Genomic DNA, 23,048 nt, shown 5'->3' on the forward strand with positions numbered 1-23,048 from the left:
AATCCCATGGACAGAGGAGCTTGGTGGGCTACAGTTCTTGGGATCACAAAGAATCGGACTGAGCATGCATGTACCACCACAGCATCCAGTGACATGAGAGCATCCTAGATGAGATGGGGCCATCCCAGGTCACGGTGCCCATTCATTTGCCTTTACATCAAGCTAGACTTGCCTTCCCCCAAACCCCCGCTTCCCCGGCCCCCACCACAGAGGAGACAGTGATTTTCCTTCGCTGAAGTGCCTGTCTGCTGAGAGCCGTGTGGACACTGAGTTTCCCTCTTAATGTGCTTCTGGTGTGATTAGCAGCTCACTGAATGGTTTCTTGGTGCTTTCATATCTGCTGCCTTGTGAGTCCTTTTCCCTTCTAGGCCTGCTCAAACAGAGGATGTAGAGAATTTCAAATACACTTTCCTTACACTGAAGACTAAAAGAATGTCAAAAATAGGCTTTGGGAACTTCTCCCATTTCTGCCTCTCCCCTTCTTTTACAAACACAGAGAATGATGCTCATTACTACCAGGAGCTTTCTTTTGGGGAAAGTAATAGAAGAGGAGAGAAAACAGGGCTCAAGTATACAGGTGTTACGTCTAAACCATCTTCCTTCTTGGAAAAGAGTAATGCTGAACTTTAAAATAGAAATGACCTCAGCATGACCCTTGCACATTTGATCCAGAAAAGAAACCCGTTGTTCCAATTCCCTGATCCTGAGTAGGGTTTGCAGAGAAATAGTTGAGCAGTGCCTCTAGATTTTCTAAGGAAAATCCGAGCGCTAAGTCAGGGTCTCCTGACTAGAGGTCCTTGGCAGAGGTACAGAAGTCTGAACTTTCAATACTTTCAAAAGGCTAACAATTACTGTTGTGTGGCAGTGGGGGGCGGGGGGTGGCTTTGGCTTTACGAGATGGCATGAGGTCATGGGGTAAGTAAGGGAACATCATAGGAGTGTTGTATGCTTCATATTGCATCTTATAGAAGGCCATCAATATCTGCCACACCTGCACCCAACAACTTATTACATCAACACAGAAGGCACCTACCTTAACTGATGCTAGGAAGGGTCTTCTCAACTGAGTAGTGAAGAGCTGTTCCACACTAACCATATGGGTACCCTGAAAAAAAGAACTAGAGAAAGACTTTTTTAATAATTTTATTTTCAAAAATAGTGAATTGATGTTCCAGCAGTCCCTATCGGTGATCAAAGAGGTTTCTCTGTGTGTGTGTGAGTGTCTTTATGAACTCAGGCATTTTTATTTATTTATGTGGTTTAATCCGTTTCAGTCATTATTTATTTTAATGCACACATCCCATCTTATGATAATGGGTTCCGTGTTCATCTGGCATGACCACACTGATTCTGAAGACTTCTTGATTTCTTCTTGTCTGTTTTTTGCCCCAGATCTGGAATCAGCCATTTTTCCAAGGAACTCTGGTTTGAGACCATGATTTGCTCACCTGAGGTGTTCCTTGTGTTGGACTGTCATTGCTACAGGGTTTTGTTTGTTTTCTTAAGTGTCTAGAACTGGGAAATGTGCATTTTTTAAATGTTTTTACTGCTACTCAAGTTCAAATGTAACATTCCAAGGTTGTTAATTAACACCTTGGATTATGTATTTGTATGTCTTTTTTTTTGTGGTGAAAATCCTGTGTCCTAATAATACTAAACCAATCACTTACTCACTTTTTATTAAATTTGTACAAAGCCACACTAGAGCATTATAGGTGTTAGTAATAAAAGCACTGATGCTTATGGTTTTTATTCACCTTAGAATATATCTCATTAGGTTATAGAGTCAAAATACTATGTTTTAAAGTCATTTGTAGTTCTTTTATCTATGGTGTTATACCACCTACTTGAAACCTACTTGCTTGATATGTAGGTAGGTTTATATTTGACAATAGAAGCAAATCTGTGTATGCATTTATGTGTCTTTCCCCTTCATGCACAAAAGACAGCATGCCATAAATACTGCTGACTACCTTGCTTTTTTCTCTCTTAACAATATATGCTGGAGGTTGCTCACTGACAGTATAAAGCCATTTTTTCCCACTTCTTTTTACAGTTGCACATAAGTGCATTGTGCATCATAAACTGTGGATTACCATAGTTTATGAGTATTTGGATTGTTTCTAGCTTTTTGCTGTTATAAATACTACTGTAGTGAATAGCCTCAGGCATATATCAGCTAGTATTTTTGCAGCATATCTCTGGGATAGGCTCCTGGAAGAAGGATTGCTGAGTCAAAGGGAGGTGCATATGTCATTTTCCAGCCTTTGCCAAATTCTCCTCCATGCATTTTGCGTTTACAGCAGCCATCCATGAGAGTATTCTTTTCCCGAAGTCTTGCAACAGAATGTGTCATTTTGGAATTTTGTCCGTCTCAAAGGTGAGAACCGGGATCTCTGCCTGGTTTTAGAATTTCTATCACTTTTGTCATCATGATGGACAATTATTCTTTCTCCTGTGATGGCAGTAATTGCATGAGGATCAATGTCCAGGGGCCTGGTGGTGCCACGTGGGTGTGTGTGCTCAGTCATGTCCAACTTTTTGTGACCCCATGGACTGTAGCCTGCCAGGTTCCTCTGTCCATGGGGATTTTCCGGGCAAGGATACTGAAGTGGGTTGCCATTCCCTCTTCCAAGGGATCTTCCTGACCCGGGGATCGAACCCGCGTCTCTGATATCTCCTGCATTGGCAGGCAGATGCTTTACCACTGTGCCACCTGGGAGGCCCAGGGGTGGGGATGGTGGTGCTGACGTCCAGCAGTACCGGGGCCCTCATGGAGCAAGTTGGCTCTGTCTTTTAGTGCATTTCTAGGCTGTTAGCTCTGACCTTGGTTCTCTTACCATTCGGGCAGTTCTGTGAGCTGCTTGGTGTCTTTTTAACATAGCCTTGCTCATCTTAATCACCAAACTGGTTTTTAATGGCTTGCCCCTAATGACCTGGGGAGAGAGTTGGCAGGGTCATCGAAGGCAGATGGAGTCCATTGACCTCCTCGGTGGTGCAGCGGGGAAGGAATCAGATGGGAATGTGACACATGGGTGAAGATGGCCTTTAAAAGACACAGTAGTCCCCCTGGGACCCAGTTGTGGGCCATATGAACTCTGATGAGTCGTATTAGCAATTCTTTTCTGGTTGGAAGAAGCAAGCCCTGGAAGAAGGGAGCAAAGGCAGAATGGTATGCAGAGAGAGCTACAAGTCTCTCTCACAGACATCACACATGTGTACACTGCATATATGCACTGTGGGCCAATGAAAACCTAATTTTAGCCAAAGAAAAAAATATGCTATCAGCTCAAGGAAATGCTGGTTATCTCAAACAGTTCAGAATCCTGGATTAGCAGTTCATTCATCTCTCCATCTGTCCACTTATCCATTTATTCATTCTCTCAAATCTCATATAATATTTCTGGAACACTTACTACATGCCACATACTATATTAAGTGTGGGGAGATATAATGTTGAATAAGATGCAGTCCCTGACTTCAGTCTATATAGGAAAACAGATAGAAGACAGTTAAAATTGAGCATGCCAAATGCTATGGTGGGGATAAGCCAAGTAAGTGGAAGTATGGGAATGCAGAGTAATAATAATAGTTCATACTTGGGGGGTACTTGCTATGTGCCAGGCCCTATATGGGTGTGAGATTAATTTTTAAATCAACTTTTTGAGCTAAGTACATTTTTTAACCCCAGGTTTACAGATGGGAACATTGAGGCACAGAGAACTCAAGCAGTTTGCTCAAGGACACACAGCTGGACCCTGAATGGGGGAGCCAGAACTCAGCGCTCTGTTTTGATGAGCGGGGTTGAATTATCTCTACCTTTCCTCAATGTCCCCCACCTCTCAGGAGGCCATGTTTTAAAAATAACCCTTGACTGAGGTCTGCTCAGTCCACTCCGGTGTGGTCTTCTGATCCGGGGGCAGCCTGACACCTTCCAAGGTGAGCCCGTTAATAGGCACTAAGGCTATTAATAGCACACTCTGGCTATAGGAGTATATGACATTTAAGGTATTGAATGGAATGGGAAGGTGTTTACTATTTTTATTAAATCAAAAAGTAAAACAGAATGTGCAATGTATAATATAAGCCTAATTTTTAAAAAATGTTTGTGTATATACAGAAGGAGAGTATTACAGATGATTTTCTCTGGGTAATGGAATTTTAGGTGTTTTCAATTGAATTCTTTTTGCGTGTTCAAATCTTCTTAATATTCCACAATCAATATGTGATACTTTTATAAAGAGAAAAAAATACCCTGTATTGATGTATTCTGCCTTTCACTACAGGTTGTTTCATTTTGCATTAAAGCATCAGCCACTAATGAAAAAAGCCAGACAAGAAAGGTCATGCGTTGCATTCTTCCATGTATGTGAAATGACTGGTAGATTACTAGTTGCCAGGGATCAGGGACAGGGGAAGGGAGTGACTGCTAATAAGTATGGGGTCCTTTGTAGGGGGGAGGTGATGAAATATCCTACATTTAGATAGTGGTGATGGTTACCCAACTCTGTGAATATGCTAAAACCCACTGAATTGTACACTTTAAAAGAGTAAATTTTATAGCATCTGAATTATCTCAATGTTGACTTTTTTAAAAATTATGAACTGAAACCAAAATGTGAAATCAATCTGGAAGGTTATTACTAAATATTTTCAGTATCTCATAATACTTTTCAGGTTACTGATGATACATGAGATAGGACATCCTTGTAAAAGATGTGAAAAATTTACAACCAGCAAGAGGTTTCTCCTTCAGCACAGACAATGTAATTTAGGTTTGGTTTTAATGTAATAGTAAGCATTTGCTGTCAGTCTTCGATTTGGAGGTATTTTCATCAATATTATTTGCTTTGTAAAATGTAATGATTAAAAATAAGTTTAAATAGCATTGTATTTTATTGAAAATTGAAGTTCATAATGAAGACCAAAAGCTAAATTTTTTTAAAACAAGCCATCAGCTGCTAACCTGGAAGATGGTTCAGACCATCCCCTAAACTCCTCAGTCTGAATGCTGGTGACTCTAGCATCTTCCTAGGGATGAGCATTTTTTCCTAAGGGCACCTTTCTAAATCCAGATGCTCTTAGGTAAGACAAGATCCTGGCAAAGTCCACAGTTTCTCGTGCAGCCCATCAGAACCTGCATGTGCTTAATTGAACACCCTTCTGCTTGGCAATGTTTCAGGTTGCACCATCTTTGAAAACTGCAAGACGTGCCGAAACGGCTCCTGGGGGGGTACCCTGGACGACTTCTACGTGAAGGGCATCTACTGTGCAGAGTGCCGTGCGGGCTGGTACGGAGGAGACTGCATGCGTGAGTAGCCCCTGACCTAGCCCCATCTCTAGTGCAGGCTCCTTTAAAGTCTCACCTGGCCGTGGACTAAGGTTTATCTTGTTGGACAATTTGAGTTCTGGAAAACTTGTGACCAGGAGACTTTCTAGGTAAGACTATAAGAAACAAAGATGTGTTTCCTTCTGCTGGGTGTGGATTGTGGACATCTGTTTGGAATTGGCCACGGGAGGTTTCTGTATCCTCTTAAATCTTCCCCTCTCTCTTGAATGAAGCCAAGGCACTCCGCACACAAGCATGCCTCATGTCCATTCCAGAAGCAACTGCGTGCTGTCATTGGTCAGCTGGTAGTGAATAAGCCTTCAAAAATGCTAAGTCTGTAGTGCATTTTAAATATGAATTCCTATTGGAAAACTTCTTGAATCCTGAGTTCAATTCTTGGAACCCACATCAAATTGTCAGCATGCCATTTGTCCCAGGAAAGGGATTCTTTCTGGGTTCTGCTTGATCTCCAAGAATTGCTTAATCTTTATTAGTGCTCCCCGCTGTGTCAATAATCCTTTGAAAATGGAGTGGAAATCTAAACTGTCTCCCAGTTTAAGATTCTCCCATGCAGCAACCCAGTGGTGAATATCACTCTGAGAGGCAGGATCTGGAGCAATGTATAAACTGTTATTATTTTGTTAAGCCTATTTTACATATTCCCCATTTAAATTAGAAGCAATCAGGATGGTTTTAGAGTCTCATTAATTTTACTCTTACGAACGATATTTCCAGTCCACAGAAATAGAGGATGGAGTGTTATTGGTATTTCTTGCCTGATCAAACATGTAGCAAAAACGCAAGAGTCTAGGGCAAAGGGTAAGGAAAATACCTAAGACACCTAAGTCTGTGTGGTTTAGGGGCCTGTGTGATTTCAGACCCCTTGTTCTCACCTACCTCCTATTGATGAATTCCTGTAGCTCTGTTTTCTCTGCAAAGCAGCATAGCAATTCTCTAATGATAGCAGAGTAGAAGGGAAGCTGAGGCTTGAGAGTACCAAAATTTTGGGAGAGCTACCTGATGAATGGGGAAATGTGCCCGCTACCAAAAAGTCAGAGCATGCCGAAGCATGGCCGAGGACCCAGTGGAAGCTGGAACTAATATGTAGGTGATGCAGCCTGGACAGGTGGGTGATGCTCACCAGCAGCAGGGTCAGTTCAGTTCAGTCACTCAGTCGTGTCCGACTCTTTGCGATCCCATGAATCGCAGCACGCCAGGTCTCCCTGTCCATCACAAACTCCAGCAGAGGTGAATAAAAGCAGTCGTGTGGTTGACCTAAGAGTTGGCAGAGATGTGACTGTCCAGGGGTCCAGTGTGGGCAAGACACAAAACCAAAATGAACCTGGTAGAGAAAATAGAGATTGGAGGTGCCGATGAGAGGGAAAAGCAGGCTTAGTGGTAATAAAGCCACGGAACACGTAGATGAAAGAGGTATTGAGGTCCGAGAGTAGATTTCTAAGTTAAAGCCTTCACAACGTGGTAGTGATAGTGTGTTCATATGTACTGGGCAGTTTTTGCTGCAGAAGAGTCAACCTCAAAAGGATAGATGTGTATCTTTCTCTATCATGTGTCTGTGAGTTGGCTGGGGTTTAACTGGTGTCAGCTGGGTTGGCCTGGGTTGAACTCTGGAGCTCGGAGCTCAGACCACAGCGGCAGTTTGGGATGTAATCTGCTTTGAGTGGGTCACAGAAGCACAGGCAGTCAAGCCAAACACACGGCCACATTCATGGCCTCTGCTCTCATCACACTCACTCATATTCTAAGGACGTCACATGGCTGAGCCACAGATCAGCCAAGTATGAGAGTATATTCCATCTCAAAGGAAAGGATACAAATATTTCCTGAATAATACCCTCAACACTGTGAGTGAGTTTCTTTAGAGGACAGGACAGAGAAGGGGAAGAATATTTGCATGCAGGAAGTCAAAGACAGAGGACTACATTTTCCCAAAGAAATCCTGTAGCTGTATCCTGTCCAAATAAATAGTACCTGTTGGTTGAGTCTTGGGTTTAGCCTCGGTTTAACCACTGACTGTGTAGGTCTGTTTGGTCTGGATTGGTGATGGTGTCCAGGTGTAGGATCAAACTTGTTCAAGGACAGCAGAATTGGCTCATGGCAATGGGTCACCACCACAAGGCAGGCAAAGTGGAGCATGCATGCCCCCATTCATTAAAAGGAAGTAATGAATAAGTCTACCCATCCATTAAAAAATATTGAAGGACAGAGAAACCTGGCGTGCTGCAGCCAGGGTGCTGCTAAGAGCTGGACACAATTTAGCAGCTGAACAACAAACAACAATGCATTCCAAAAAATATTTCTCGAAAGAATGCTTCTATGTGCAATGATGAGCAAGACAGATGTAGTCACTGCCATTTTAGAACCTGAAATTCAGAGAAGAAAGACAAAAAGAATATGGTCAATGCTATGAAACGAACAAAACAATGATCACACTCCTATTCCATTCTGTGTTGGTTCAGTTAAGCTTGTTCAATTCCATGGTGAAAGCCTCATTCCATACAGCGTATGTTTACCTGATCACAGCCACATACACAAAGAGAGCATTTCTTATGGTTCACTAGGCAGCTCACCAGAGGAAACAGGGAACCCTCCGTGAGTTTACAATACGTTCGTAGAAACAGGACTTGACCGGAAGAAGACATCAATATGATGTTATTGGGTTCTCATCACCTACAGCTCATACTAAATAAATGTAAGGGGAATTCACAGGCGGAAGTCATTCATTTCAGTATTTGTTGACTGTCTGCCTGGTGCTGGGCAGGCTGCTGCCTGCCTCTGTGAAGGGGCAGCTGAACACGTGGGTGGTCTGTACAGGCTGGGGCACAGTCCTGGAGCCATGTGGCAGTGCAAGCATTTGCCCAGTAGATGGCGCCCAAGTGATCCTTTCAGATCATTTAATTCTGGAGGAGGAGGGCTTCTTGCTGAACACCATTGTGGCACTTTTTCCTGAGTGCCACGTAGAACCTTAGAAGAAAGGAGTGCCAGGCAAATGCCAGAAAGGATAACACTTGTTTATATTTTAGTTATAGACCTTTCAGTACTCAGCAGACGTGGTAGCACCTTTATTTGCTCACTGTCCTTGACAATGCTTGTCACAGATGGTTTTAACCCAACTCTTTACAGTCTTAACATCCATTATGTGATCGATTCGTTCATAACCATTGACGTTACATTAAGCAAGAGAACCGGAGAAGGGCTGGAGGTCACTGAACCCAGGGGAAAACTTTCTTCACATTTTCCTGGCCAGGAAAGATTGCTTTAGTAATTGCAGAATATTCAGAGGAATGATATCTTCTTTCTTCAACTTTTTATTTTGATAAGCTTTAAATACACAGAGTTGAAAGAATACTACATTCATTCTTTACCTGGATTCACCTGTTATTATAATTTTTCCACATTTGTCTTCTCTCTCTTTTTCTGTACTGTGAGCTCATGAATTTTCATTTTTTTCCCCCTTAATCTTATCGTCCTATTTTGGTGCTTAAATTATCCCAGAATTGGCTGCCAGAGTCCCTTTAAAATGAGTTCACTGCATCATTCTGTGAGCACTGCCTTGCTTCTTGGCACTGCCCCCACCCCCTCAGTATTTCAAGCTCACCTTGATTGTTTATGTACAAGTCCTGGAACCAGCTATTTCTCCAATCCTGGTTCCTTTTGTGGGGAATGATATTTAGGAACTGTGATCTGGCACTGGCAATGATAGGCACTGATCTCTAAGGTTAAAATCAAGGCGTCCTTTCAAAGCTTCTTAAACTGGAAAGTTGAGTTCTTAAGTGGAACCACTCTGCAGACTTCCAGAGTGAAGTTTATTTAACTTGGCCTTCAGACCAAGTTCCTAAGCCACTCAATGAGATGAGCAGGAGAGTGCCTGAGAGCCTCCTGGATGTCAGCTTCTAGGTAGCGCTAAAATGATGCCAACACTTGAAGGGTCTCGGGGAGGTAGGAAGGTTAGGAGATGAGAGAGAGTTTATGGGGAGAGTTTAATAGGCCCATAGTACTTTTTATTTCCTTAGTCACATTGTAGATAGACACAGAGGAGCAGAGGAACGGGCCATCAGTGTTGACCAAAAATGTGGGGTTGGAATATCAGAGAGGAGCATGATTTGTGCTGGCTGGTCCTTGAGTCACAGCCAGGAATGACTGAGAGTAAATGAGAAGGAGAGAGAGAGGGAGACAGGAAGAGAAGGAGAAAAGGAGAAGGAGGGAGGAAAAGAGAGAGAAAGAGAAAGAAGGAAGGAGGGAAGGAGGGGGAGGGAGAGAAAAGGCCCACAAACCAGTGTGCCCACAAATCAGTGGATTTATTAACCCTAATTTTTTTATGGTGTAACCCTAGTAAATCCACTGATTTACTAATCTCTGGAGCTGTACTGCTGGGGAAGAATAGAGTCGCCTGGGTGGAGTTACAGAAAACCGGCTCATGGAAGTCTGGGCTTTTGTATCCTGACACCTCCAGGAAAGGAACAGTGCTCAGCTGGGTACAAATGAGGATGGTATCATGTGGTGGTTAATAGCTGGGCTTGAAACCAGGCTTTTAATCTGTAGGACCTGGGTTTTCATCTGTTGCATGACTCCTTCTGTGACTCTAGCAGCGTTACCCAATCTTTGTAAATCTCAGCTTCTTCATTTACAAAATGGGGGAAATAACAGTGCCCCATCAGAGGATTTAATGAGGGATTAATGAGAGGGTTAAATGAAGTGCTATCTATGAAATTCCTTACTAGGGAGTCTGGTACATAGTAAGTGCTTGAAAACTGGTAGCTGCTATTTGTATTATTACTAAATCAGAGCCTTGAAGGGTGCCCTTTCTCTTTTCTTTGTTGGGAAGGAAATCAATGTGGGGCCACAGAGGAAAAATAATAAAATAGAACTCCCTAAGAAACAAGAGGGTATATGCTGGCCATGAGGAGATTAGGGTTTCCCAGATGGCCCCAGTGGTAAAGAATGCATCTGCCAACGCAGGAGATGCAAGAGATATGGGCTTGATCCCTGGGTCGGGAAGATCCTCTGGAGTAGGAAATGGCAGCCCACTCCAGTATTCTTGCCCAGGGAATTCCGTGGATGGAGGAGCCTGGCGGGCTGCAGTCCATGGGTCGCAAAGAGTCAGACAACTAAACACAGGCACATGAGGAGGCTACTTTCCAGGACAAGTAACGTATGTGTGGTGAGTAGCATTTCCTACTTTATGTGCTGAGGTTCTTGATTCAGAGAATTAATGTTTGCACTTTCGCAGAAGATTTTATGTTATTAAAGAACTCATTGATTATTGCTCAACTTCTGGTTTGGGTGGAGAGGGACATGAAAAAGGCCTTCCTTCCTGTTCAAAAGCAAGAAATCACTCTGAAAATCAAAGAAAATTCAGAATTTACTTTAAAGCCATCACACATCTATGAACACAGAACCTAAAAGAATCTAAACTCCATAGGAAAGAGCTCTTCCTAGGAGAGTGAGTGATCCAGAATATGTCTTACCTGAGGCCAGCTACTGAGGTCAGGGCAGGGCAGGTGAAGGCCTGCCTGAGAAGGAGGAGGGGCCAGCCAGATTTGGGATGAACCTGTGGGCTGGCCTATTGAACTTACATCTAAAAAAGATCCCCAACCAAAGATTACCCTATCCACTGAGAATTCTCGTTAGTGAAATCTTGCTGAGCAAGCAGAGGCTGGGGGTGAGGCTAGAAAGCCAAAGATCTTGGCATGTTGTTGTCATTTTCCAGCTCTCAGAGTCTCATGGTCTCATAGGCTCAAAGATTCCTGACCTTACAGTCATGGAAGTGCAGGAAGTTGGGCAGGGGGAGTGTTGAAAATCAAAAATAAGTTTTCTAAGGTTCCCACTGCTTGACTTTCAAGATGCTTCTAGAGGGATTATAGCCTCAGTTCTAGCCCAAACCAGTTTACTTCCTGATTTGATCAAATTGATCAGTACCTCATTCTACCTGCCTAATAAAGGAAAAGATATTACCAATCAAAAGAAAATATGTCTTTTCTGTTGTGAATAAGCAAGAAGAGAATAGGACCAATAGTCAAGAGAAAGATCAGTCGAGAGAAACAAACCACATAGGATCAAATATTAGAATTTTCAGACAAGGAGTTTTAAATAATTTTAAAATGAATATAGTAAAGGATCTACAGGAAAAGGTAATTAATTATAATGGATGAAGAGATGAGAAAATTGAGAATAGATTTAGAAAGCATTAATAAGAACCAAAAAGAAATCCCAGAACTGAACACATTATAATATTTGAAATTAAAAATTCACCAGAAGCGGGTCTTTGGGTAAAGATGGCAGAGCGTGGTTACAGCTTTTTGCTGACTGCATTCAGCCCGTCTGGTAAACTTGTCCAGATAGAATACGCTTTGGCTGCTGTAGCTGGAGGGGCTCCTTCAGTGGGAATTAAAGCTGCAAATGGCGTGGTCTTGGCAACTGAGAAGAAACAGACATCCATTCTGTATGATGAGCGACGTGTCCACAAAGTGGAGCCAATCACCAAGCATATAGGTTTGGTGTATAGTGACATGGGCCCAGATTACAGGGTACTTGTGTCCAGAGCTCGAAAACTAGCTCAACAGTACGATCTCATTTACCAAGAACCTATTCCCACAGCTCAGCTGGTCCAGAGAGCAGCTTCCGTGACGCAGGAATACACCCAGTCAGGTGGTGTTCGCCCATTTGGAGTTTCTTTACTTATCTGTGGTTGGAATGAGGGACGGCCGTATTTATTTCGGTCAGATCCATCTGGAGCTTACTTTGCCTGGAAAGCCATAGCAATGGGAAAGAACTATGTGAATGGGAAAACTTTCCTTGAGAAAAGATATAATGAAGATCTGGAACTTGAAGATGCCATTCATACAGCCGTATTAACCCTAGAGGAAAGCTTTGAAGGGCAGATGACAGAAGATAATATAGAAGTTGGAATCTGCAATGAAGCCAGATTTAGGAGACTTGCCCCAACTGAAGTTAAGGATTATTTGGCTGCCATTACATAATAATGCAAATAATGAAGTGACTGAAAATGCAGAATTTCAGATAACTTCTCTACTTAAATATGTTTAAAGTATGTTTTGTTTTGCAGACTTTTTGCATACTTATTTCTACACGGTTTGATGGACTGATGTTTTTAAAATGAGACTTATAAATCATAATAAATCTTAAATTAAAAAAATAAAAATCATCAGAAGGGATTAACAGCTGATTGATCACAATGGAAGACAGGATCAGGGAATTTAAATACAGGTTGGTAAAAATCAACCAAACTGAAGCACAGAGAAAAAAGAAAATATTTAGTTGTCTAATTTTTTATGCTGCTCTAGCCCAGTCCTCGACTTTTGAGTTGGATCATCAGGGTTATCTCAGTGTATGCTTTTTTTGTGAAGACTGTGATGAATCTGGGGGAGAAAAACCTTTTTGCAACAAAGTGGTAAATGGTATTTTTGCTGGACAACTGTTTCAACTGAATGGATAGACCATTTGGTACGGGATTGGGAGGAAGCTTCAGAAATGGTTTGATTGGGCAGGAAGAGGCTTGACTTAATTTGGCAGAATCATTCATTCAGTTAGTAATTAATTAGGCACATATTTCATGCATATAAAGGTGAGCAAGACAGACAGAGATCCCTGCTTTCACGGAACTGTGTCATGGAGGAGACACACACTTAAGCAACCATTGTAAGGTATTAGATTGATTGGAATTATAGGCCGGATCACAGGGTGAGCCATGAAGTCATTTCTAGAGACCTAATGAAGACGTGAGCCCCTGGTAGAAGCTATCACTTAGCACTTACCATGAACCAGACATTGCTGAGTACCTTCACATACGAACCATTCGTCCTCACAGCCTTTTACAGGAGAGGGCATCGAGGCACAGAGAGGCAGAACCACTTTACCGCTAGCTGTCCTCCTGCTGTTCAGCGGCAGAGCCAAGATGCCAGTTCAGAAGCTGGGCCCGAGTCCAGTCCCTCTTCCTCTGTACTAAGCCGCTTCTTGAAGTGAGAGGCCCTTGAGGTCCTCACTCCAGGTGCCTGTCGGAGGGCTGAGCAGGTCCGGGTAGGATGAACCAGATCACACGGACGGTATCAGCGTCCTTCCTGCTCCCGGTCTGGTGTGGGGGTCATTCCTATGTCATCATCCAGGCTTTTGTTCTGCCTTCCCTGTCTAGGCTCCTGGGCCTAAAGGCTTCAGAGCTTTAGCCAATGATGTAAAGAGGCTCTTAGGAGACCTGGAGCAGTGGGTCAGAACCTGAGCTGTCACCTGTGATTCTTTTGCCAAATTTGTGTCTCAGATTCAGACAAGACTTGAGAAATGACAGTGTTAGTTGCCATTTGTTGTTTATGTGTGCCAGGCACTTTGCTAAATGCCTCACATACAGTAACTATCTCATTTAATCCTTAAATAATAAATCAGCAACAACAGCATGGTTGTAGGTGCTCCTGTTATTTCCAAATGAGGGAAGCTCAGCTTGGAAAATCGGAAGAACTCGTCACACAGCTAGGAAAAGTCTGAACTGAGATTAGGACCTGGTCTGGCTTCCAGGGGCTTCCCAGGTGGCGCTTATGTTTAAAGAGCCTGCTTGCCAATACAGGAGACCTAAGAGACATGGGTTCGACCTCTGGGTTGGGAAGATCCCCTGGAGGAGAGCATGGCCACCCACTCCAGTATTCTTGCCTGGAGAATCCCCTGGACAGAGGAACCTGGGGGGCTACAGTCCACAGGGTCACACAGAGTCAGATGTGGCTGAAGTGACTTAGCATGTCCACACACGCATGCGTCAGTGGTTAGGACTCCAGGCTTTCACTGCTGAGAGTGTGGGTCAATTCCTGGTCAGGCAGCTAAGATTCTGTAAGTCGTGGAGCATGGCCAAAAAAAAAAAAGAAGAAGCTATCAGAATTCTTTCTCTGGTCCTCCTTGCCCCCAGCCAAGAGGAAAGATTAAAAAAAAAAAAAGACCCACTGCTTTTCAGAAGCACCCCTCCCTGCTTTCTCCCCCAGCTGGAGATAGGGACACTTGTCAGAATGCTGGGGGTGTTCACTGCTGTTGGGAAGCTTCCAGCTCTCGTTCTAGTGTGGAAATTCATGAAGATTTCCTTTCAGCTCTGTCGAAGCAGAGTCTATTCAGCTTTCTCCTGTTTGTAGCAAGGGGGAAGGATAGGGGAGGGCGCAGGGTTGGAGATGAGTCCAGGATTTGAGATCCCAAGGGCCAGTCTGGCGTGGCTGGCAAAATTCCGGGCACGCACGCACACACACGCACACCTCTTCCCCTGCAGCCAGACATGGTCAGGGAACCCGAGCACGTCGTCCGGGCCTTGCCACTCCCGTCTTTCAGACCCAGGACCACCTGCTTGGTTGGCCAGCCGCACTTCCTTGGCGGGGACACTTGGCTGTGTTCAGTGTTCTGCCCTGGACAGCGGGTGCAGTGAGTCTGCCCTGCACCCGGGTCCTCGGACTCCCCGTGAGGGTGGGAGTGAGACGGGGGCTGAAGGAGCCCCTTGGTGTGAGGAGGACATGGGGTGCCTTCTCCTTCTCCCGATGCCCACTAACTGCGCTCCCCGCAAGCATGGGAAGTGGCCTCTGTGTCTCTAGCTGCTTGGAACTTGCACCCCTCTTGAGGTCTCCTCTGCCCTCCCCTCTGGAGTGAGAAGGGAAAATCATGAAGGACACGGCTGCTGCGTGTGGTTGGGGATCCTGGCTATTTCTGAAGGACAGCCTCTGGTCTCCAGGACCCAGTGGTCTTGCATTCCATGTGGCCAGGGGCCAGCACCCGGGAAGGCGTGGGGCTCTGAGTACTCCCCAGGCATCATGAGACCCTGGGGCTGGCCAAAGCCTGCAGGCTCCGCCGGATCTGAGATGGGGAGAGAGGATCTGTGGCACTGCTGTCTGGTTCCAGGGAGGAAACCAGAAGCTGGCTGGCAGCATCTGCTGCCGGTTCTAACTTGGGGTCCCTGCGGGAGGTTTGCTGCGGAGCTGGGACTTAACACCTAGTGGCGGGGAAGCTGTCAGTCCCGGGGGGGGGGGGGGTGCGGGGGGGGGGGATGCGGAGGCTGTGCAGGAAGGTTTCTTTTTTTGTCTCTCACACTCAGGGTATCACTTCCGTAGCCGGGCAGCAGATGGGCGGATGGGGGCGATGAGGAGTGTGAGGTGTGCAGGAAGAAGGCACATGCATTTCCAATAGTTGCGGGGGGCGGGGCGGGCAAAGATTCAATGTATTTGGGGATGGGGGTGGGAAATTTTGCTGCTTCAGAATGGTGCGGGAGAAGGCTGGGTCAGGAAACCCTAAGACAGGTTCATGTACTAGCGGAGATCCAGCGCTGGTACTAGACAGATTCAAATTCAAGTCCCTGATCTGCCACCAATTAGCAACGGCTAACATTTGCTGGTTTTTCTGCTAAGGGCTTTCTGTGTGCATAATCCGATTCATGTCTCACAAAATGGACGGGGTGGGTGCCAGTTTCATTCCCATTTGGCTTAGGTCTGGTGAGGCTCTGAGAGATGCTGGAACACACCCAAGGCCACACCGCCGGTGACTCTAAACTTGAGACTCACATGGACAGGGGACTCTGATGTCCCATCTCAACCACTTTCTACACTTAGAGCAGTCATCTGCCACCTTCCGACCTCCTGGCTGTCTGGCCATGGGAACACCTAACTTTTCCCATCCTTAAGGTTCCTCATCTGGGTGATGGGGAGATAAATGTCATTCTCCCAGCTTTCTTTTTTTAACTTTTTATATTATATTGGAGTATAGCCAGTTAACAATGTTGTGATAGTTTCAGGCACATAGCAGAGCAACTCAGCCATACACATCCCGGTGTCCACGCTCCCCCAGACTCCCCTCCCATCCCGGCTGCCACACACCATTGAGCAGAGTTTCCTGTGTATACAGTAGGACCTTGTTGTCCATTTTAAATAGCAGTGTGTAGTGTATCCCCTTAGGAACTATCTATAGATGTGCAAAATGTAAAATTAAGGCAGTGATTAGTAAATACTCTACCAGGACCCTGCCAGGCCTAGTTTCTCCTCAATCCTTTCTCTCCTATCCACCCCCTCCCCAAGGAGAACTAAACCAATTTCTCCATCTGCCTCAGCTATCTCCTAGCTTTCTTGTGAGGATTAAACCAGAGAATGTGTGTAAGCCATTCAGCCAGTCCCTGGCCTGTCACAGTGTCATCATTCATTCATTCAACAACTCTTTATCGAGCACGTGTCCTATGCCAGTTTCCATTCTAGGTGTACAGACAGACTAGAGGAGTGCTAGCTCTACCAAAGGGAGTAAGCAAATAAGTTAGAAAATCTCCAGCAGTGATATGCATTATGAAGAAAACAAAATCAAGTAGTGGCAGTGACTGTAGAAATATGAAGGTCCGCTTTAGCTGGGTGGTCCAGGAAGGCCTCTTTGAAGAAGCAGCCGTGGAGCTTAATTCCCAAAGGAAGGCGATGTGGAAGAGGATGGACCTTCTAGGTTAAGGGAGCGGTGGGCGCGAGGCCTGGAGTTGGGACAGGAAGGGGACCGTGTGGCTGGCTCAGCGTGAGGACTGGGTGAGTGGTGGTGGGGACTGGACAGAGGGCAGGGCCGTGGATGCTGAGGGGAGGTGAGGTACAGGACACAGTCTTTGGAGGGTCGAGTCGAGAGAGTAATGTGGTTTAATTCATTCATTTTGGCAGCTATGTGGGGAATGGAAAGTTGGGCAAAAAAGATGGTTGTGAGGAGACGGGGATCGCAGAGAGATGATGTAGACCCGGCCAAATCAAGAGCCTCACCTAGAAAGTGGAGAGAGATGCTTCCAATGTGGAAGTAGAAGCAATAAACATCCTAATGATGATAACTTGGGCAACCTAGCAGTCAGTTTTGCAAAAGTCACACGCCTCAGACCTCACAGCTTGTTGAAAACAGAGTTTGGGCTGTATTCCTACCACTGTAGAAATATTACCACCATCATCTTGCCATGAGGCACCATCCACTGATGTTCATGTTTTTCTTTTGAGCATGGGAATTTATTTGGGGAGGTTATTAAAGATAACTGAAAGTCTGGAGTTTATGATGTCAAACTGGGTTCTGTGTAGAATAGGGTTAAATAAACTTTTCCTATAAAGGGGCAGGTAGTAAATAGTTACATTTTTGTGGATTCTACTGTCTTGTCTTGCAGCTACTCAAGTCTGGAAACCAACCTTAAACAATGCATTAAAAATGTATGTGGCTCTGTTCTAATAAAACTTCATTTAAAATATAGGCAGTGAGCTGGATTTGGCCCATGGATCATAGTTTGCCAACTCTGGCAGAAAATATAGTTTATTTACGTGACCAAGATAATTTTTTTTCCTACAACACGAATTCAAGACATTTCCCCCAAACTCTTGTAAAACTAGGGTACAGGCCTCTGCTTATCTTAACACTAGAAGATGTGATATAATTGAATAAAGACTCTGTTCAGTAGTTTTCAAATCTTGGGGATTCCTTGGAACTAACTCAGGGGACCAAGGTGATAGTGAGGATGGAGGGCTTGGGGTCCCAGCCTCTACTTCAACCAGGAGCCCCTCTTGGATTCACTTTTAAAAATGAAATTGGTGGTCTTCATAAGAATTTGGGGGGAAAAGTGGTCTTGGGAGCTAGAAAAAAAATTGAAAATCTAATCCAGTCCGACTGGTTGGAGTTCATGTCCCACTTCTAGTATTTGCATTAGAGAGGTGCTTCCCTGGCGGCTCAGATGGTAAAGAATCTCCCTGCAATGCAGAAGACCCAGGTTCCATCCTTGGGTCAGAAAGAACCCCTGGAGAATGGAATGGCTACCCACTCCAGTATTCTGGCCTGGAGAATTCCATGGACAGAGGAGCCTGGTGGGCTACAGTCTATAGAGTCACAAAGAGTCAGACATAACTGAGCAAGTAATGCTTTCACTATTACATAATTGCTCATAGAACACATTAACACATACATTTTCTAATTGGATGGAGGCAGGTAAAGAGGGGTTGCTTTGGGATTATATGTGTGGAGCAGAGGGTGTGCAGGGGACACAGACCAAAGGGACTTATGTAAATTTAGACGCTGAACAAAGGCCACAATGTCCCAGGTGGAGCTGCTGGAAGAGCCTACTTTCTGAGCCTTGTAAGGTGGCGGCAGCAGGCTGGTGTGTGGTAGTCTTAGAGAGGCAGAATGGGGGTGGCTTGGACTTCACATTCAGATACAGCTAGGTTTTAAATCTCTGCTCTGTCACTTAATAGCTAGACAAATTATTTAATCTCTGATTATCCGTTTTTCCATCTGGAAAACTGGAATGATGCTATTTCCCTTCTCAAGCTGTTGGGTGAAATGAATAAATAATTCACTGCCAGTTGCCGAGCATATCGCCAGGGGCTTGAGAAATAGAAATATCCTTCTCCATGCTGTTTTCAGGGGTGTGGGGTGAGATCAGAGGCTTTGAGACCTTTTACCATCTCTTTCCTGTTGACTCCAATTTCCATGCCTCAATCTTCTCTTCTCAGGATGTGGCCAGGTTCTACGTGTTCCAAAGGGTCAGATTTTGTTGGAGAGCTACCCCCTGAATGCTCACTGTGAATGGACCATCCATGCCAAACCTGGATTTATCATCCAACTCAGGTAAGGGGCTAGGGTCAGAATTATGGAACCTGAGTTTTAAGGAAGTGCAGTAACAAAACCAACGGTCCTGGATCCTGGTAATCAGGGTTAACCATCTATATTTTATTCTTGAAAGCAGAAAATGTATATTAGAGCCTTTCCATTTACCTCTTAGTGATTTTGTGGGATAAGGCCTGGGTGAGACTACCACCAATTAAATACTTGTCACTCACTGGCTAAAGACAGTGAGGCTCAGGTGACCATAACCCAAGGAAGATACCAGTATGACAGAACACAGCCCTGAGAGCAATCTGCCCACCCATAATCTTGACCAGGTCACCTAATCACTTAGTACTGGCTGGATTCTATGGAAGGGGAGGAAATAAGGTCTAACCTTCAAGGACTTTGTACTCTACACTGGGGTTTATGCTTGTCACAGCTTCCTTCATTGCTGTTCTCAGAAACCAACCGCCACCTCCACAACCAGTAAACCGATTCTTTCATTTGTGCGGAAGATAAGCCCTTCATCTTATCGAGCTTTGGGGTCCACCCAAATGTTTTATTTATGTCATGGGCCCAGTTGTAACTAGAGATAAATAACACCAGTGCTTCCTCTTTTGTGAGAACTGTTCATGGCTGCATCCAGGAGCCTGGAACAGGAATTGGTGCACACGACAGGTCGATAGACCCTTCCTGCGTAAAACAAGTGGAGAGAACTGCTCCCTGCCTGCAGTGTTCTCCTCTCTCCTGGCAGACGCCTCTGCTCTTCCTCTTTAGAAAAGCAGAGTGGCCCACTCACCCCAGGACGTTTAGGGACATTGTCCCCCTAGCTCTTCCCTTTTCTAACTCGTGGAGATGTTGGCGGTGATAGAAATCTCTAATCTTCTAAAGCACAGGCTTCCAGTCGGTGTTTTCTGGGTGGATTGGTGCGCCCACTGGTTGCCATATGTCAGCCAACTCCTACATGGCATTCTGTCATGCAGGGGGGGCAACACTGTACCCCACATTGAGAGGGTCCAGAACTCAGGTCCCTTTCCCAACCCTCCTCATCAAAGCCACCCTTTAGTTCCTGGTCTTCTTGTTCCCTGAGGTCCTGGGGTTAGGATGAAGGTTCAGTAAATGAACTTTCCCAGAGGAAGTTCAAGGAGCAAGTGAGAGGCTACACCATTCTGCTGAATGGGCTCCAGGCTGGATCTTCCAGTGTGATAAGGACAGTGTCAGATGCCACAGGCTAATTTTTCAGCAACTCAGCGGCCAGGACAAATGGTCCCCTCAGAGACCGCTGGAGAGCTTCTTCAAGACCCAGGAGGAAAAGAAATCAGCTCCCCCTCCCCAGCTCCACCAACCAGAAATCCAAAATGTTGGAGGGGTTGAGAAGCACATCCCCTACCCAGGAAAGGGTCCTAGGAAGGCACAGAAATATATAGGTTTCTTCCCTGCAAACCTGGACCTGCTGGCCAGGGATAATTATAAGGATAAAAATACTCTGCAGCCTAGTGTTTGGCCCCAAAGCTGGTCATCATCCCTGGTGTTCCCTTTTCCATCACCTTCCACAGCCAGGTCACCACAGAATCTATTTACTCAGCTGTAAAATAATCTCAAGTCTATCCACTGTCTCTACTGCGAAAATTCTACTTTGAACTGCCACCATCTCTTACCTGGATTCTCTCGTGGCCTAATTGGCTTCCCTGCCTCCACTCTTGCTGGCTCTGCCGTCTTCTCTCTTCAGAGTGACTGGAGTGATCCTTTAAAATCCTGTGTCAAATTATTATTCTGTTGGTGAAACCCTCCAGTGGTTTCTCTCAAGCTTGGAATAAAATCCAAGCTCCTCACCATACAGAACGTCTCCTGCTCTCCTCTCTGACCTTCGTTCATACCATTCTCCCAGGTGCGCATGGCCTGGCATGGCCTCCTTGCCTCCTTTCACTTCCTCAAAGATGCTCATGACTGCCTCGGGCCTTGGTACTTACAGATTCTCCTGCCTGGACCACTCTTCCCTGTGATCTGTGCATGGCTGGCTCCATTGCACCAGTTAAGCGTCTACCCAGATATGTCCTTGACTGTGTATGTAGAAAGTTCACCCTCCCAGTCACTCTCAGGGATCTTACCTGCTCTATTTTTCTTAGGACTTAGCACTCTCTGGAATTCCCTTGTTTTCTGGTTTCCTTGCTTGTTGTCTGTCCCCCAGATCAGAACTCATGAGGGCAGGCACTGTGTCTGCTAGGGACGCTACTGTGCTTTCAGCACCTGGAACAGCGTCTGTCACAGAGCGGACCTGCCGTAGCTGCGTTGAATGAGTGAATGCATGAGTGAAGGTCAATGCAGGTTGCAGTGTCTCATGTTTCACTTTCAGAAAAAACTGTGATCTCGGTTTGGTGGTGTCCTTGGCTCCCCCCTCCACATCCTCCCCCTTCTCAAATTAAGATACCAAAGCCCAGAGAAGCAAGTGATTGCTCAAGGCCGGCAGTGAGTTGGTGGTGACCAGATCCTTGCTACTATAGCATGTTGCACATATTATGATGAGTAGGACTTACACTGCCTTACAAAAGGTTTTGTGATAAAAATTTCTGAAAAATAAACACTAGTCATACTCAGTGATCATTTCTTTTTTTAAAATAATATCTTTAAGAGCATTTACAATAGTTCTCTAATTCTGGCACTTGAAGTTTTTACCCAAGGTGATAGAAGTGGCACTAGCCCGAACGTTTCAGGTGGCAGTTCTGAGTTCTTCTGCCTATTCCCACTTCTCCAGAATGTGAGGAAGAAGATACAGATGTACATTTTGTGACCCTGAATACTCAGGCATTCCCTTGGGAATCTTCTGACAAGTTATCTTTTCCTCTCTTGCCTTGGTGTATGTATGCCTCTTTTCTTACCTGTTAGAAATGGGAGCTTAGGGTTTTATCTTCTGCTTTTTTGATCTGCTGCACCCCACTATTTCCAAACCCAAGATCCCTTTGAAATAATCAAAGATATGTCTCTTTCGATTCTGAAATCTTGATATGATATACTTTTTCTACTCTTTGGGGCATGAGTTATTGTTACCAAGAGGATAATTACCTTCTGATCCTTCCATCAGACAGAAGAGTATGCAGGGTTTTTTCCTTTACTTGGTCTTTAAGATAACATACACTCTCTCGCTCTCCAGTTGTAAAATTGAAGTATCCGTTCTGTCACCTTCTCAACATTTGTTTATTGTCTCCATGTGCCAGGCACTGCGTTAGGCATTAAGCAGAGTGATGGAATAAGGCAGATGTCACACCCTGCCCTCCAGGAATGTGCAGTCTAGGGAAGCAGACGGGCATGCGTGTGTGCACACACACACTCATGAGATCAAGGAGATAAATATGAGAAATTAAAATGTCTGTACACATTATGAAGAAAACAAGGGCTTTCCTTTAGAAAGAGTTGTCGGGGAAGCCTCTTTAAGGAGAGAATATTTTAGCTGAGCTCTGAGTTTAGGAAGGAACCAGCCGTGCAGGCTGGGAGTGAGAAGTGCCCCTGAATGAGGAGCTGGTGTGTGCAGAGATTCCCAGCATGGACTGTGGCGCCCCCTGCTCCTGGCATGTATGTCCACACACCTGCACACAGTACATCTGCCTACACACAGGGAAGGAAATGCACCTGCTCTCAAGTCCTCCAGGACCATGGTTCTACCAGGTCAGGGCAATAGCTCCTCTCTCGCGGAGGCCTGCTGATCATCTGGCCTTGAACTTGCCCAGGGTTGGGGGATGGAAAGACTGTTCGGGGCCTCATCTGTTAACTGCTGTCACCCTCTCCTCCTTCAGGATTGTTATGTTGAGCCTGGAGTTTGATTACATGTGCCAGTATGACTACGTTGAGGTCCGCGACGGTGACAGCAGCGACAGCCAGATCATCAAGCGTTTCTGTGGCAACGAGCGGCCAGCTCCCATCCGAAGCACGGGCTCCTCACTCCACATCCTCTTCCACTCAGATGGCTCCAAGAACTTTGACGGCTTCCATGCCATCTTTGAGGAGATCACAGGTGAAGGCCAGAGAGAGAACGATTGATTTTATTTTATTTTAATGTTCAGTTTTTGGCCATGCCCAGAGGCACACGGGATCTTAGCTCCCCGACCAGGGATTGAATCCATGCCCCCTGCAGTGGAAGCACAGATTCTTA

General features: G+C 45.1%; 1 protein-coding gene and 1 pseudogene across 6 annotated transcripts in view; both read left to right on the forward strand.

The window, feature by feature from the left end:
* PAMR1 (peptidase domain containing associated with muscle regeneration 1) overlaps nt 1-23,048 on the forward strand; it is a 167,998-nt gene that overhangs the window by 114,044 nt on the left and 30,906 nt on the right. For all 6 annotated transcript variants that reach the window (XM_070473183.1, XM_070473185.1, XM_070473184.1 and 3 more), the window contains 3 exons: nt 5,183-5,311; nt 18,811-18,925; nt 22,693-22,910. In XM_070473183.1, coding sequence (XP_070329284.1) covers nt 5,183-5,311; nt 18,811-18,925; nt 22,693-22,910 — 462 coding nt within the window. The remainder of the gene's footprint in view (nt 1-5,182; nt 5,312-18,810; nt 18,926-22,692; nt 22,911-23,048) is intronic.
* LOC110150222 (proteasome subunit alpha type-2 pseudogene) lies at nt 11,608-12,479 on the forward strand (annotated as a pseudogene).

This window comes from Odocoileus virginianus, chromosome 10 (genome assembly GCF_023699985.2).
Source record: "Odocoileus virginianus isolate 20LAN1187 ecotype Illinois chromosome 10, Ovbor_1.2, whole genome shotgun sequence".
In the NCBI taxonomy this organism is placed as follows: domain Eukaryota; kingdom Metazoa; phylum Chordata; class Mammalia; order Artiodactyla; family Cervidae; genus Odocoileus; species Odocoileus virginianus.